This window comes from Zootermopsis nevadensis, unplaced genomic scaffold (assembly GCF_977971745.1).
Source record: "Zootermopsis nevadensis isolate Lab colony 2312 unplaced genomic scaffold, Znev_1.0 Znev_ptg000009l, whole genome shotgun sequence".
In the NCBI taxonomy this organism is placed as follows: Eukaryota; Metazoa; Arthropoda; class Insecta; order Blattodea; family Termopsidae; genus Zootermopsis; species Zootermopsis nevadensis.
Window position 1 is genome coordinate 2,252,573 of NW_028259141.1, and position 14,995 is coordinate 2,267,567.

The 14,995-nt window shown below is 38.8% G+C and overlaps 1 protein-coding gene across 2 annotated transcripts in view; it reads left to right on the forward strand.

Annotated features, from left to right (window-relative positions):
• Positions 1-14,995, forward strand: part of LOC147874315 (glycine--tRNA ligase-like) — a 55,574-nt gene that overhangs the window by 39,248 nt on the left and 1,331 nt on the right. For both annotated transcript variants that reach the window (XM_087345780.1, XM_087345779.1), the window contains 9 exons: positions 490-635; positions 3,464-3,613; positions 3,739-3,901; positions 4,394-4,558; positions 5,195-5,321; positions 7,579-7,705; positions 8,535-8,730; positions 10,349-10,442; positions 13,332-13,519. In XM_087345780.1, the coding sequence (XP_087201906.1) occupies positions 490-635; positions 3,464-3,613; positions 3,739-3,901; positions 4,394-4,558; positions 5,195-5,321; positions 7,579-7,705; positions 8,535-8,730; positions 10,349-10,442; positions 13,332-13,519 (1,356 nt within the window). The remainder of the gene's footprint in view (positions 1-489; positions 636-3,463; positions 3,614-3,738; positions 3,902-4,393; positions 4,559-5,194; positions 5,322-7,578; positions 7,706-8,534; positions 8,731-10,348; positions 10,443-13,331; positions 13,520-14,995) is intronic.

The following is a 14,995-nucleotide window of genomic DNA, read 5'->3' on the forward strand; positions in this document are numbered from 1 at the left end:
TCGCCCTGATGATGGAGGCAGTATGACCTCCGAAACGTTGGTAAACATCTACCAGACTACACAGCGCAACAACCCAGAAGACAGAAATCTTAATGCTCTAACAATTAGGCTTTAATGATTAAATGACCAATCATTGTGTTTACCAGTTTTTTAGTAGCTAGTTATTTTCTTAAATCAATTCATTGATTATCCACTGGCCATGATTGTCGAGCTTAAAATAAATATATTGCATCTTTGCAGATGTTTGTGCTAGCCTGTCAGTAAGAAAGAACGTTGTCAGATGTGTGCCTAAAATGAATTTATCCTTTAATCTTTGTGTCGTCTATTTATAAAATGATTTTAAACATTTTTTAAGAAAGCATGTGGGCTGTCTGTCTCCTGCTGCTGATGTCTTTTTGGAATTCTTTCATATTGGCACCATTGGAACTACGTGGCAGGGTCATATAATTTGTTGAGTGTTGTCAGGTATGGTTTTATTGCGTTTGGTAGCTTGATGGCATGACAAAAGATGAGATGAGTGCAGTGTTGGAAAAATACAGTATCCGGTCCCCACTCACTGGCAATGAAGTGACTGAACCCATAGAATTCAACCTGATGTTTGCAACACAGATTGGCCCATCAGGGCTTGTCAAGGGGTGAGTAATATTTATTGCTAAAGTAATTTGCCTTTTAATATATATTTTTAGCCTTCATTGCTTATTTTATAAGTGAGGTTGTAAAATGATATGTATGTTTACGTGTTTGTACCGTCACGCATACCCTGTCCCATTATAACTTGTGCATTAGTCCCATTTTAATGATTTTTTTGTTATTGAAGGTCGTCTTACCTCTACATGTTTCAATGCTATGCGTTCAACGATACCAGTAATGCCCTCTGAATTCTTAAGATAGTGGCAGTAGTGTTAGTTATTGAAGGAATATGTGATTTTTGTTAGGTTCACGTGTGAATGCAAAATAGCATTTTGGTGACCAGATAAAATGTATATTTATTCCTCTGTTTGATTACAATGACTGATGAATTATTGGAGATCGGCGTATGTAATGTACAACGGTCGTAAACATTTCAGCAGATTTGCGTGAAACTCGTTCCGTGTGGTAGAAATTGCAAATATGATGATGGTGTTAACATCGAAGTTAAAGACTTGTATTACAACTTTTAGGAGTGGAGATTATGCATTGCTACAGACCAGTAAATTGTACAGTCACTTATACTTACAGTACGTACAGTCACTTACAGTGACTTATATTTTATGATGACATATATACGAAGTGCGATCGGAAAGTTTCCAGACTGTGTCAATAGCGGGCGAACCGGATGTAGTACGAGCTTCTGCCTTTAGGGGGTGCGGCCTACATTCATAGTGAATCAGTGTGCCAGCCGGCATCATCGAATTAGCATTTGTTTCTTAGTTACGGGCGTTTTGGTAGTGCATTACACTGACCCTCCTGCGATTTCGGAATGGTGTGTGCATCAAATTTTGCCAAAGACCCGCCAAAACGGCTACGGAAACCTATGAAATGCTAAAGCAAGCATTTGGGGAGTCCGCAATGGGTCGTGCACAAACTTTTGTGTGGCATTCACGTTTTAAAAATGGCCGAACCTCTGTCGATGATGACGAGCGTTCTGGACGACCATCTTCGAGCACAACGCCCGAAAATGTTACGAAGATTCGGCAGGCCATTCACGAAGATCGACGTCGTACCATCAACGACTTGTGCGACATTGTTGGGATAGGCTATGGGACCTGTCAGCTGATTCTAAAGGAAGAACTCCACATGCGACGCATCATGACAACGCGCCAGCGCACACCGCCCTCAAAGTTCGGCAGTTTTTGGCCTCAAACACCATGGCCGTCATCCCGCACCCTCCTTAGCTCCGTGTGACTTCTTCCTCTTCCCAAAGATGAAAGTTCAGCTAAAGGGAAGGAGATTTGAGACGATAGAAGAGATTCAGGCAGAATCGCAGATGGTGCTTGACAGGCTGACAAAGAAAGATTTCCAGGGATGCTTCCAGGCTTGGCAGCGGCGCTGGGATCGTTGTGTTCACTCCCAGGGGAACTACTTCGAGGGTGATGGATGAATTTAATACCTGAGATAAGTGTACGGGTTTTTATAGGCGCAGTCTGGAAACTTTCCGATCGCACCTCGTAACTGTCTCTTTTGGAAACAATTCTGCAGCTTTAAGTGTTACTCAAAAGTCACATTATCATTACTGCTGTGGTTTTGTCATGTGCGTATGCCTTATTTTATGTTTCTCCGTGATATCTTGGACCCATGCTGTAAATACCTTGAAGAAGAACAATTTATTTACAACCTTTCACATAGAGAATCCAGCTGCGCTTCTCTCATTCTCAAATGTGAGTAAGGAAGAAAGAAAATAAATACAAAGTGTTAGGAAGTAAAAATTTTACAGCCTCTAAAGTCATTATAGACATGGTGAAAAAAATCACCTCACTGGGAATCAGATCTTTGCCACCTGCATCGTAGGCAAATGCGCTACTAACTGTCGCATACAGCATAACTGCACCTAATTTTATGATTTTTATGAAGTGAAATTGAAGAAAGTCTAAAATAAATTTATGCGTTATAAAGAAACAATGGAGAGTCGACACCTAATATCTTCGATTCTGGATGATTTTGACAGTGGTATAATATAATATGGATTGCTAAGTTTTTGAATCTTGTCCATTGTCAGATGTTATAAAATACATGAACATTTGGAGGACTGGTTCTGTCTCGGTCTTCAGGCATAATGAAGGGAGCGTGTACTCTGTGGGGTCCATTAGAATGAGCTAATCTCAGTCACTGGTCCAGTTTTCCTCAGTCCCTCCAGACAAATGCCAGGATGGTACTTAAAATTAGGCCACTACCATTTCCGTCGTCTGACGCTTTATAGTCTAGATTCTGAAATTGTTGTTAAATAAACTATATGTAACTGAAATTCATGTAGCAAAACTGTCCAGGCAGGAGGAGAAGTTGGCCTTTTGGTACGACTTCTCCAGAATGGCTCATATCATTAGAAAAAATTATAGGTCATGCAATTGTATGTGCATTATGCATCAAATGAAGGAAAAAGGGCACTATCAGAACATGAAATTCAAACTTCCTACAATATTTAGTATTTTAAAGGTATTCTGCAAACATTTTACTGTTATGTATTTTACAGTTCTTTAGATACATTCTGTTTTTGGGAAGCTGTGCATATAATACACCAGATTTTAATATTTAAAGGGTCATTTACAGAAACTATTCAAGAGGCTTATTCAGTGTCAACATAAATGGGAACAGCAGGAGTTGAAGGAACATAACTGTCATAATTTCTTCCTGGAACTCATTTATACCGTGTTTTCTGCAATTTTACTTTGTTCCTTGGATCAGAGTGACAATCACCAGAGTTGAGCCATCATGTAGTTTTCATATGCATAATTTGTTTGCTATCCATCATATAAGCTTTATTTTACAGTTTCTTACGACCAGAGACTGCACAGGGGATCTTTGTAAATTTCAAGCGCCTGCTGGAGTTTAACCAAGGACGCCTGCCATTTGCTGCTGCGCAGATAGGGAATGCTTTCCGCAATGAGATCTCTCCGCGGTCTGGACTCATAAGAGTGAGGTCAGTATGATGTTACATGATTTGGGGATATGAGAACAATGAAATTGACATGCTAATTTCAGGTAATTAATGGGCGTTACATTTTAAAACATATTTAATTCGAAGCATTTTATCGTTGTTGGTAGAGAGTTCACGATGGCGGAAATTGAGCACTTCTGTGATCCGGCGGAAAAGACTCACCCGAAGTTTGAAAGTGTACAGGACACTGAGATGCTTCTGTACTCTGCTGCAAACCAGATGGACGGCAAGTCCGCAGAACTGCACTCTATTGGTCAAGCAGTTGACAAGGTTACACAATAACTTACTGTTTTTCTGTATCTTCTCACGGAGAAATCTTGAGAAACTGTGCTCTAAGTCTTAACACGTTTGTTTCATTGTCTGAGTTTGGTCCTTGGTCTTTTACTGTGTCTTTTTCCACAACTGGTATTCGAATAAGGTCTTCTGACATATCAAGGTTAGAATGATTCATACAGATTTAACAAGTCTGAAGAAATGTCCTCCAAGTCCACTTCTAAATTGAGAGTTTTTCAATATTGTGTTTTAGAACCATTTATCCAGTAGAAATTGAAAATATCTCCCACATTCAGGGTTTTATTAGATAATGAACATCTTTGATGTTTTTAGAGAACATTATTCTGTTTCGTAATCATCAGGTAATTAGCAGAATTTGTCTCGACACAGTCATATGTCATTCAGACCATATGTGTGCATAATATGTAACACAGCTAAGTTCTTTCATACGAAGGGATCGACTTGCATTACACTTGATTGTTGTGACAGGGTCTAGTCGCTAACCAGACCCTGGGCTACTTCATGGCCCGAATCCAGCAGTTCCTGATCCGTATCGGAGTGGACCCAGCCAAGCTCAGATTCCGCCAGCACATGGGCAACGAGATGGCTCATTATGCTTGCGACTGCTGGGATGCAGAGATGTTGACTTCCTACGTGAGTGTACTTGCAAATTTGTGTTAATGTAACTAACTACTTACAGTCAAATTTCCCACAAGGAAAGTTCTTCATTTAATTTGTTTATCAAATCTAAAACTTCTTGACGATGGTGAAGAGTCAATTGAATAAAAATTTACTTGGATATTATCCATCGTCTAGTAATAAAACGTAAAACGACGTTTCAGAGATGGGGCTCTATCTCCGTCTTCAGGTTCCTACTCAGTTGGGCCCACTAGATAGAGCTAATCCCTATCTCCGGACAAATTATTCAATTTAATTTGTTGGTCACTTTAGAAGCCATTATTATTTAGCGCAGTTTTTTTTGTGTTATTTAAAAACAAATATTTCCTTCTGATTATGTCCCGTACATAAAATGGGATAGTTTGTTTGTCCGTTTCCAGTTTTCTTATACTTTATTGTGGTACTGACTGAATTATTAAATGATAAGTAGATAAGCTTCAGCTTCAACAGTGTTAAACATAGATAAGCTAATATTTAAATGGATGTTAAAGACGTGCATTTTGAAGACGTGAAGTAGATTTAACTGGCTTAATATAGGAAGGAAGAGTGGAGTTGGCTGCTTGTCACTGTTTGCCGACAAATAACCGTAATACAAAATTCTTTTCAACCCAGGGCTGGGTCGAATGTGTAGGATGTGCAGACAGATCTGCGTTTGACTTGACGCAGCACTCCAAAGCAACGGGCGTACGGCTAGCAGCAGAGAAAAAGCTAGCTGAACCAAAAGTTGTTGACGTCATAGGTGAGAAACGAACCATTGATCTAGCTGCATGTTGTGTATCTTCAAAGATGCTAGTTTGAAGCTGTGTCTGTTATGCCCAGCGTCACACTTCACATGTTATGTTTATTCTTTTATTATCCTTTCAGTTGATCATGGACAGAATCGTGCTCTCGCATTATACACATGACAGTGAAGGAAATGAAATGTACAAGAACCCTTTATTATGCCGTTATAATGATTGCATTGTCCGTTGGGTCATTCACTGGTGTAGTTATGTGAGAAATATTGTTGGTAATGTTTAATAGTAAGAAGATATAGTACATATGTACAGGAAGGAGAGCTCGAAGTATATGATGTATAAAGTGAAGCTTTCACGGCGAATGAAGTTGAAGATAGACTCTCGGGCTATAAGCCACGTCAGGTGGCTGAGTGGGGAATAAATCATATCCTCTGCCAACGTTTCAAGAACAAACTGACAGTTCCCATCAGCTTCCTCGCAGCAAAGGAACCCAGGAGCCTTGAAGATGAGAACGGAGATTGTTCTCGAAACGGCAGAAGATGTGGTTTATTCACCTTTCAGCCACCTGACGGGCTTGAAGTCTGCGTCGTTCATCAAGTTGAAGTATCTCTTTATGGGCGCTCAGAAGTGTTTAAAAGCGTATTAATAACATTGAAAGATTGAAGTGGTCAACAGGATTTTTCTCTTCAGCTAAGCACAGGGTAAACCTACTTGAAGATCACTGATGAGGCTCTGTTATTTATATTTATACAGTAATTGGTTGAAGTATTACGTTGAGTAAAATCTTTTTGATTCCATTCCCTGTATAGACCATGTAACATGGACATCTTATACATTCCATGAATTTTATGTTTTTTTTGAACGGACATAAAGGAGATTAATTGCCATAAGATTTTTGTAGAAGATTACCTGATTAGACAAATGCAGCATGAAGTTTAAGAGAGCGTAGTATCAGATAGACTAGAAGTGCATTTGCTGTGATGATAATGCATTCATGATGACTTGTGAAGAATGATTAGAATCAATCACAGGTACAGATGTTGATAACGGTGCAGTAAAAGATGAGAATGAAGAAGGAGAAAGCAATGTGTGTGTCCATCACAGCGTGACACTACAGTGTGTAGACTACATGGGTCAGAGACAGTTCATAAACAGTGATATTACAGCCACAAATAAAATTTGTGCTGCTCTGAGGGGCGTAATGAGTTTACAAAAGCAAATGACCATTATACACTATTTCTGTAGCTCAGTCGGTATAGTGACTTACTATGACTGGATGACCGTGGTTCGATCCCCGAAAGGGACTGAGGATTTTTCCTCTAGCCTCTGCATCCTATCCAATGGGTACCGTGGTCCTTTCCTGGTGGGGGGTGAAGCGCAGCCGGGGAGTGATGGTGACCACTCTCCCCCATCTAGTGCCAAGGTCAAGAAAGATTAGGAGTTATACTGCCTCTCCCCCAAGCGCCTACATGGCGTATAGTGGGACAGCGAAACTTTTTTTAAGTTTCAGTTGTATAAAAAACGTAAAGTAATTTGTGTGTCCCCAAAATGAGTGTTGGATTTTTTTAATTATTTACGCATCTTCCCCCTTGATTAGCCCAGGTAATCGAGAGTTTACGTTGTTTTTAATGCTTACATCATGAAGAGCAAATTAGATATGACCACCAATAATTAATTAAAAATATGATTTTTATAACATATTTTAATGAACGAAACTTTGGGGAAATAGAATATGTGTGTGTATGAGGTGGTGAAACAGTGGTGACTCTTCATGCATACAGTCTGCTTAGGGCATTGCATCAATGAGTTGGACTGTAATAAGTGTATAATTTAAATACACTATAATTAACTAACAGCCACGGTGGTCTAGCGGTTAGAACGCTGGCCTTGTAATCCTGGGGTCTCGGGTTCGATTCCCGGCGGTGTCCGAATTTATAACTTGTGTTGGGCAAGGCCGTGGTCTAGGCAACACGGAGTTTTCCTCCGTGGCATCCCAACAATTACTCCATTCACACACAGAAGAAGGCAATGGCAAACCACTTCTGGATCATCTGCCAAGAACGTATATGAACAGGTCCCAGTCCGAGAAAAGGATGGAAGGATCCTGTTCATATGGACCTGTCCTCAGACAGAGCACTAATAATAAAAAATAATTAACTATAATTTGCTACATTGTATGTCACAGTGACCGTTTGACAGTAGGCAAGGTGGAAAATTAAATATTGTAGTGTCTATGGCATGTTCATTCTCTTGTTATAGAACCTCAGATAAACAAAGGTGTCATAGGAAAAGCCTTCAAGAAGGATGCAAAAATCATAATGGATCATCTGGCAGTACTTGACACACATGGATTGGCAGAGTTGGAGAAGTCTCTGGCAGCTAATGGGTGAGACGTCATCCTGTATATGCCTGCGTGTAGCAAGTTAGTTGATCATCCCTACCATGTACACATCCAGTTTTGTGAAGTGACTTCACTGTTCTTATCTTGTCCCATAACCGTTCATCCTGTTCAGTTTTGCTGGGCTCGGTCCGTTGTTCCGTGTACTAAAAACAAAACTTGAATTGGGAATAGCCACTTTGATTGGACAGAATAGAGTAAGCATTATCATCTGAAGACAGGAGCAAAGACAGCTTTGTTGTTGTTGTTGAAAATTGTTGTCTTCTGGGTTGTTGCGCCGTGTAGTTTGGTAGATGATGGAGGCAGCAAGGACCTCTGAAACATCGGTAAACTGCCAGACTGTGGCGCAGCAACCCATTATACAACAATCTTCACACTCACCGTCGTGAAAACCTCAAATCCTACATTCCTTGTTGTTCTTATAGAGAACGATGGAACAAGTCCAGAGAAACAACATCGCTGAATGCAATTCATCGTCATTAGAACGCTCTAGAGTTACATTTCTATTTATTAGTAGCTTAACCCAGTAACGGGTCATGGCCGCCTCCTTTCGGAGGTTTCATAGTCTTTGGAGTTACATTTATCTTGTATTTGTTACTAATCTCTACTTGTTCTCTCTGTATTCCCTTCAATTTGCAACTTTATCATGTTCTAGGTCATAACTTTAATTCTGCATTTAATGCACTTTTGACATTGTCTGTTCATGCAATTTGACTAGACAGCTATGCTCTTTTCACTGCATCATCTCTTGTCTCTCTCCTATTTATTCCAGTCTCGCTTCCTTTATTATTGTTCATATCGCTGTTCTATTATTCAGCGGTTACGTCGTCAACGTTGGAGGTGCGGAGTTCAAGTTGACACCTGAAATGGTGTCCATTAAACAGCATCAGAAAACTGTTCATGTAGAGGAGATAATACCCAATGTGGTTGAACCGTCATTTGGCATCGGACGAATCATGTATGCCTTGTTTGAACATAATTTCAGAGTGCGCGAAGGAGACGAGCAGAGAACGGTAAGATTGTAGTTTTGTGTCTAGGTTACAGGTCTTTGTAAGAAATTGAAAGTTTTTTGAAGATTTCCGTCTTCCGGGTAGTTGCACCGTGTAGTATGGTGGATGTTAACCAACGTTTCAGAGGTCATACTGCCTCCGTCATCAGGGCGATGAATGAGCCAATTGAGTGGAGAGGGCTAGGTTTGTAGGGACCGGACGGTGAATGGAGTAACCTAATCCTAGCCAATGGGAGCAGGTGTTGAATCAGACATGGGTGGGGACCAATAGGAGTGCGTGGGCATGTCATGGAGGTATGAGAGAGACGGAGAGAAAGGAAAAAGGGCGGAGCTGTGCCCTGATGACGGAGTCGGTGAGACCTCCGAAACGTTGGTAAACTTCCACCATACTACACGGCGCAACAACCCAGAAGACAGAAATCTTCATACTCACTACTGTGAAAACCTCAAATCCTGAAAGTTTTTTATTTGACAAAATGTACAGAGTGGCCCTTCCTTTTCATCACAGTTTGCAAAGCAAAATTACAAGTTTATTTGATACAAAAAAAATTATGGATGACTGGTGGCCAGTTGGGAATCACTCATTATGATGAAAGTGCTGATTAAAGCCCTTGTATTGACGGTAACAAATTGACTGATGGTTCTGATTTATTTTGGTGTAATGAAGTTCTCGTTATAGGCCGTATTTGTTCTATGAAGGTTACAAAGTAAAGGACATGATATGAATTCTGTTTAAAAAGGTGTTTGGATTCAGTTTGGTTTGACTTCAAGAACTGTACTACACTAACTGCCTTGTGGAAGGATTCCTTGGCCAACTGATCGCAGCTGAATTACAAAATTATACTATAATAACAAATTTGAATGTAATTTTTAAGTGTGTTGTCCAGTCATGACTTATTACTTTATTTGAAGATGAAAGTTAATCAAGAAAAGTTGTAGTTCACCCAATTAAAAAATATCTGAGGAGTTTGTAGAACAGGCCTGCCCCAAGCTGTAGCTCACTGGCGACATGTTGCCCGCAGAGACATTTGAATAAAAAAATGTCCCTGGCAATGTGCAAAAGATCACTCTCAAGTTAAAATCTATGCAATAATTTTTTAAAAAGGTTATGAGCTTTTTATTTATGGAGACATACATTACATTACATTACAAATTCATTTTTTTAAAAGTTTGCTAAAAATAAACACACCGTAGCCTAGGTTGTGAATTGCATTTTTTACAATTTTTTCGCATCATTAGTGTATTTTTATTGTAGAAATATATATGTATTGAACTTCGTGTTGCCCGCATACAGACCAAATTTTGCCGAAGTTGCTCACACAACAAAAAAAAAAGTTTGGCAGGCTTGTTGTACAACTTGTTGAAAAGGAAATTTATGCTACGTACATTTCTTTTACATGACAACATACTTTATATGTAAAAGTGATGTCTGCTACTTTATTTTTGATGTAATGGTGTTCGTACACATCTGATTTGAATTTTGCAGGTGTTTTAAGGCTTAGTAGATAAAAATAGTGATAAGTTTGAAGTTTAAAATCAAGTTTGAAATCTTGTAGTTGGGTGTTTACACATTGCTAATACTGCTTTAACTGACATGCAGATTGTCATAATTTCCTTTGTAGTTCCTGTCTCTTCCTCCAGTGGTGGCACCACTCAAATGTTCATTGCTGCCGCTGAGTGGCAATGCTGAGTTCCAGCCCTTCATCAGACGGTTGTGTGAGTATCTTCGTAAAATATGTTACAAATGACGGGACATATTCTTCGGTTAAACGTTTGGCCTGAACTTGATAATGCAGTCAATGAGATTTGCTATTATAGCTTGGTGATCTGAACCCAGGACCGTTTAGTAGCTAACATGTCATACCATGTCATAAATATTTTGAATATTTTGTGCAATTTTTTTAAATTTTACAATTTATTCTATCATACTGACATTACCAACATTTGTTACCATATTTTGACATTTTGAAATTTTTAGTCTATCAATTTATAAATTTTACCTGTGGCTGTAATTAAGTAATGAAGGGATTATGTGCATGTCTATCTGAACTTTATTATATCATTTTGACTGAGGTATTATGCTGAATACTTTCTAAATGCAGTGTATCTCCCTTGGGGATGAAAGCAAGGCAAAGACATGATTTTCAGATTGTTTTCACTCTAATATCTCTGTTACAATGGGATCTGATTGATATTTATCATCCGACTTGGCTCTAGTTTTGCAGTGTGGCAGTAGATGCTCCTCTGACATCCTTGCCAAAATATTAGGTACAGGCAACTCTCGGTTTACGAACGAGTTCTGTTCCAAGACGTTGTATCTTGCATTCCTGAGCGTTTATGATATGTATCGTATACGTTAGTAGCCATTTTAAAGCATTAAAACCATGTACTAAACATCGCATGCAAGTGATGGTCCTGTTATATTATAATAGGGGGAATCACCGATTTCTTTCCCACGAGAAAAAATTCTACGCGGCGTGGCATGTAAACCAACGTTTTTTTTACTGGCTAGAACCAAGAACAGTTCAGTATAATTATCATGTAATAACTTTCTGATAATTGTTGTAATAAATACATTTTTTAAAAGTTTATTTATTTAAATCTTAGAATTATGTTCACTATACGTTTGGCATTTCTATTGGTGACTTTAAGAAATTTTGAATGAATTGTGATGTTCGTTATAGCAAATGTTCGTAAATTGAACGTTTGTAAACCGAGAGTTGCCTGTATTGACATTCCACCGTGTCTTTGTAATACATTCTTCATAAATCACCAGACATGGGTATTCTTCTGTAAGATTTGAGGTTTTCACAGTGGTGAGTATGAAGATTTCATCGCCCTGATGACGGAGGCAGTATGACCTCTGAAACGTTGGTTAGCATCGACCAGACTACACGGCGCAACAACCCAGAAGACGGAAATCTTCATGGGTATTCTTCCGTTGGCTAATAAAGCTCAGGAGGTGGCATGTTTACTTTCGTGCTGGTGACCAGGGTTTGATTCCTATGTTTAAGTGTGCATTTATTTATTTCCTTTATTCTTTATTCACGTTGAATGATGAGAGGAGCACAGCTGGTTTCTCGGCGTGAAAGGTTGAAAATATACCAATATTGCACAACAGTGAAGCTTTACACATTTCCAAATTATGATAAGGTATGCTGCCAAACTAATAACATTGTGTAAAGTTTTCTGTAACGTAAATTATGTTGCATTCCAAGGTGAAGAAGCAAGCTATGGTTAGGTGTTGGAGGCATCTAAATTTGTTGTGTTTTCCATGCAGTTGTGAGTACCAGCCAGAGTCCTACAAGCCTGTCACCCTAGTCTGATGTGTTCAAAACTATTTTGACATACCTAACTTAGGTTCCATGACAAAACCGCACACGAAAATTGCGCACAGAAAGAAGCTCACTGTCATGAATGCTCACACGAAAATTACTCACACTGACAAATGCACACACTGATAAATGCTCACACTGACAAATGCTCACACTGATAAATGCTCACACTGATAAATGCTCACACGTACGAATGCTCACAAGGACGAATGTCCATATTCACAATATTATAAGTAATCGGAAGCGTTAACTGGTTACCGTAGTAAACCGACGTTTCGGAATCAAATTCAATAAAATATTCTCAGGCAATCAGCCGCGTTAATTTTTTACCGTAGTACACTGACACTTCAGGAACAATTTCAATAAAATCATCTCGGGCAATCAGCCGCGTTAACGTTTTACCGTAGTACACATTCCGTAGTAAACCGACGTTTCGGGAAATTGTTCAATACAATCTTCTCGGGCAATCAGCCACGTTAACGTGGCTGATTGCCCGAAAATATGTTATTGATGCAGTGTTATTATTGACATGACCAAAGAATATGTTTATAGACGAAATTATAACACAGTTAACCTGTGTGAAACTTCACTGTTGTAAAATATTGGTGTTTTTGATGCTTTTCAATGTTGCTCGCTCATTCTCAAATTTTAATAAACGAATGAAAATAAATAAATGTAAAAACTTGGAAAAGTAATTGAAATTTTATAGTCTCTGAAGTTATTATAGAATTAATGGTTTAAAAAAAACTTAACTTGGAATTGAACACGAGTTTCCCCCACGATAGACACACTGCCGATTGAGCTTCTGCAGTCACGTGATTTATTTTATTAGAGTTATAATACAACGGTAAAGAAAATAAAACATATAAAATTGCATGTTACTAAGAAATGGAAGTATCAACACCTAATGTTTTAGCCGGGAAGTCTGGAGGAGGGTCGATTTCCATACTGCAAAACCGGAGCCAAATCAGAGGATAACGATTTACCAGGTCCCTTTGTTAGTTTGTTATTTAACAGGTTATATCAACTGCAGAGATATAGATATTATGATTTTGAATAATGAATTTGCAGTAAAGGGAAGTGACATATTTTAAAGTACTGTTAACAGCATTTTCCTGCAGAGACTAAAAGAATCTGTGAAATCCCCGGTTTGTAGTTAATATCATGGCCAAAATTTTAACCTGTATGTGAGACATTTTCATAGGTTGAGTCAACAGTACAGAAAAATCTGAATGGAGCAACAGTTGAATAGTTGATGCCTTTATTTCAGCTCAAGAATTAACAAGGTTGGACGTATCTCACAAAGTGGATGACGCTAGTGGTTCAATAGGGAGGCGGTACGCACGGACAGACGAGATAGCCATTCCATTTGGAGTTACGATTGATTTTGATTCTCTACAGTCTCCACATTCTGCAACACTACGTGAGCGTGATTCCATGGCACAAGTCAGAATACCTGTAAGTGTGGTCTTTCAGCCATTTTGTTAAATTGTAGTAGTACAATTTTTAACCTAATGAAGTAACTCGTGTAACACTGCGGTAAAGTTGCTCTGTTAATCAAGAATTTTTTGCTTTTATGGAACTTGAATGTTCATTCCTATGTAAGGAAGTTCTCACATCTGTGAGTATGAAGATGACTGTCTCCTGCATCAGTGCCTTGATAATGGAAGCAGCAAACACCTCTGAAACATCAGTAAACTTTTACCAGACTACACAGCGCATCAACCTAGAAGGCAGTTGTGTTTATTGCTATGTTTATGAAACCCTACTGTGGGACATACTACGTTTTTAATTTCTTGTAGATTTTCTGACCACGATTTTGTATGTGTTTCCCCATAAATGCTACCTGTCACGTCCCAAGCCTCGTCTTGATTTAAAAATCATGATGCTCTTTACGTCATTCCGTCTTCCACCTTCCTTGCATCCAAGTATTTTCCTCAGTAGTTTGTTCTCGAATGCCCACGGTACGTTCTTACTTAACTTTCATTATCTTGTAAGGAAAGATTGGAATATTGTTTTGTGACTGTGTGTTTCCTGCCTCGTTAATTTTTATACCAGTTGATGGATTTTCATGGGCGTTGACGTGAATATCATTCCGCTATTCCTTCTCTCACTGAATAACAATTCTGATGTAAACAAACAGGAGGGGCAGTCACCTACCACCCACCACGTGATTGGAGGGAGACCAGTGCACATATGTGCATTCAGAAGAAATAGTACCATTATTTAATAATCACTTCTGTGTCATTTTTTGACCAGGGGATTATGGAACCCATCGTATTACGTTTGCTTTACGTTTATGAATTTATTAATATCTTCCATGAATTAATTTTAAGCATGCTGGACGAAATGTGCGTTATCAGTTGATATTTCTAGTAGGTACTGTTCTGTACATAAGTCTAGTAGTATCTCAGCTGCCGAAACAGTCTTCGTGCCATCCAGCAATTGAATGAAGAATGATTTTGGATCGTCATAATTGATAAGGCCTTTGTTTTGTATCGCTGAGCTTGTGGAGATTTTGAATGCAGAGTATTTCACAGTGATTTTGCATTATTTTCTCCTGTTCTGCAAGACTACCAACCTGCACATATAAATGGTCACATCTTGAACTTAAAATTAATCAGTCTACTTCCATAGCTCTGTGAAAAGGAATACCTTACTGGACTGTCAGCTGTGCCAAAACATAAAAGAGAAAAATTGTTTAAAGATGTTGAGAAACAGATTCTGTGTTTTAATACATTAAGTGGCAGTGAATCAGGTTTTGTAGACAGTGGTTTGTCTCTCAGTAATATCCACGTGAGATTACGATGAAGAAATGGTGGGTGATGGCTAGTTTGCAGTACACATTCTAAAACGGAAGTTCACAATGTTTTGCCCACCGTTTTGTGTGCTGTATGTACAGTTTTTTTTTATCATATCAGTCTAAAAATTAAA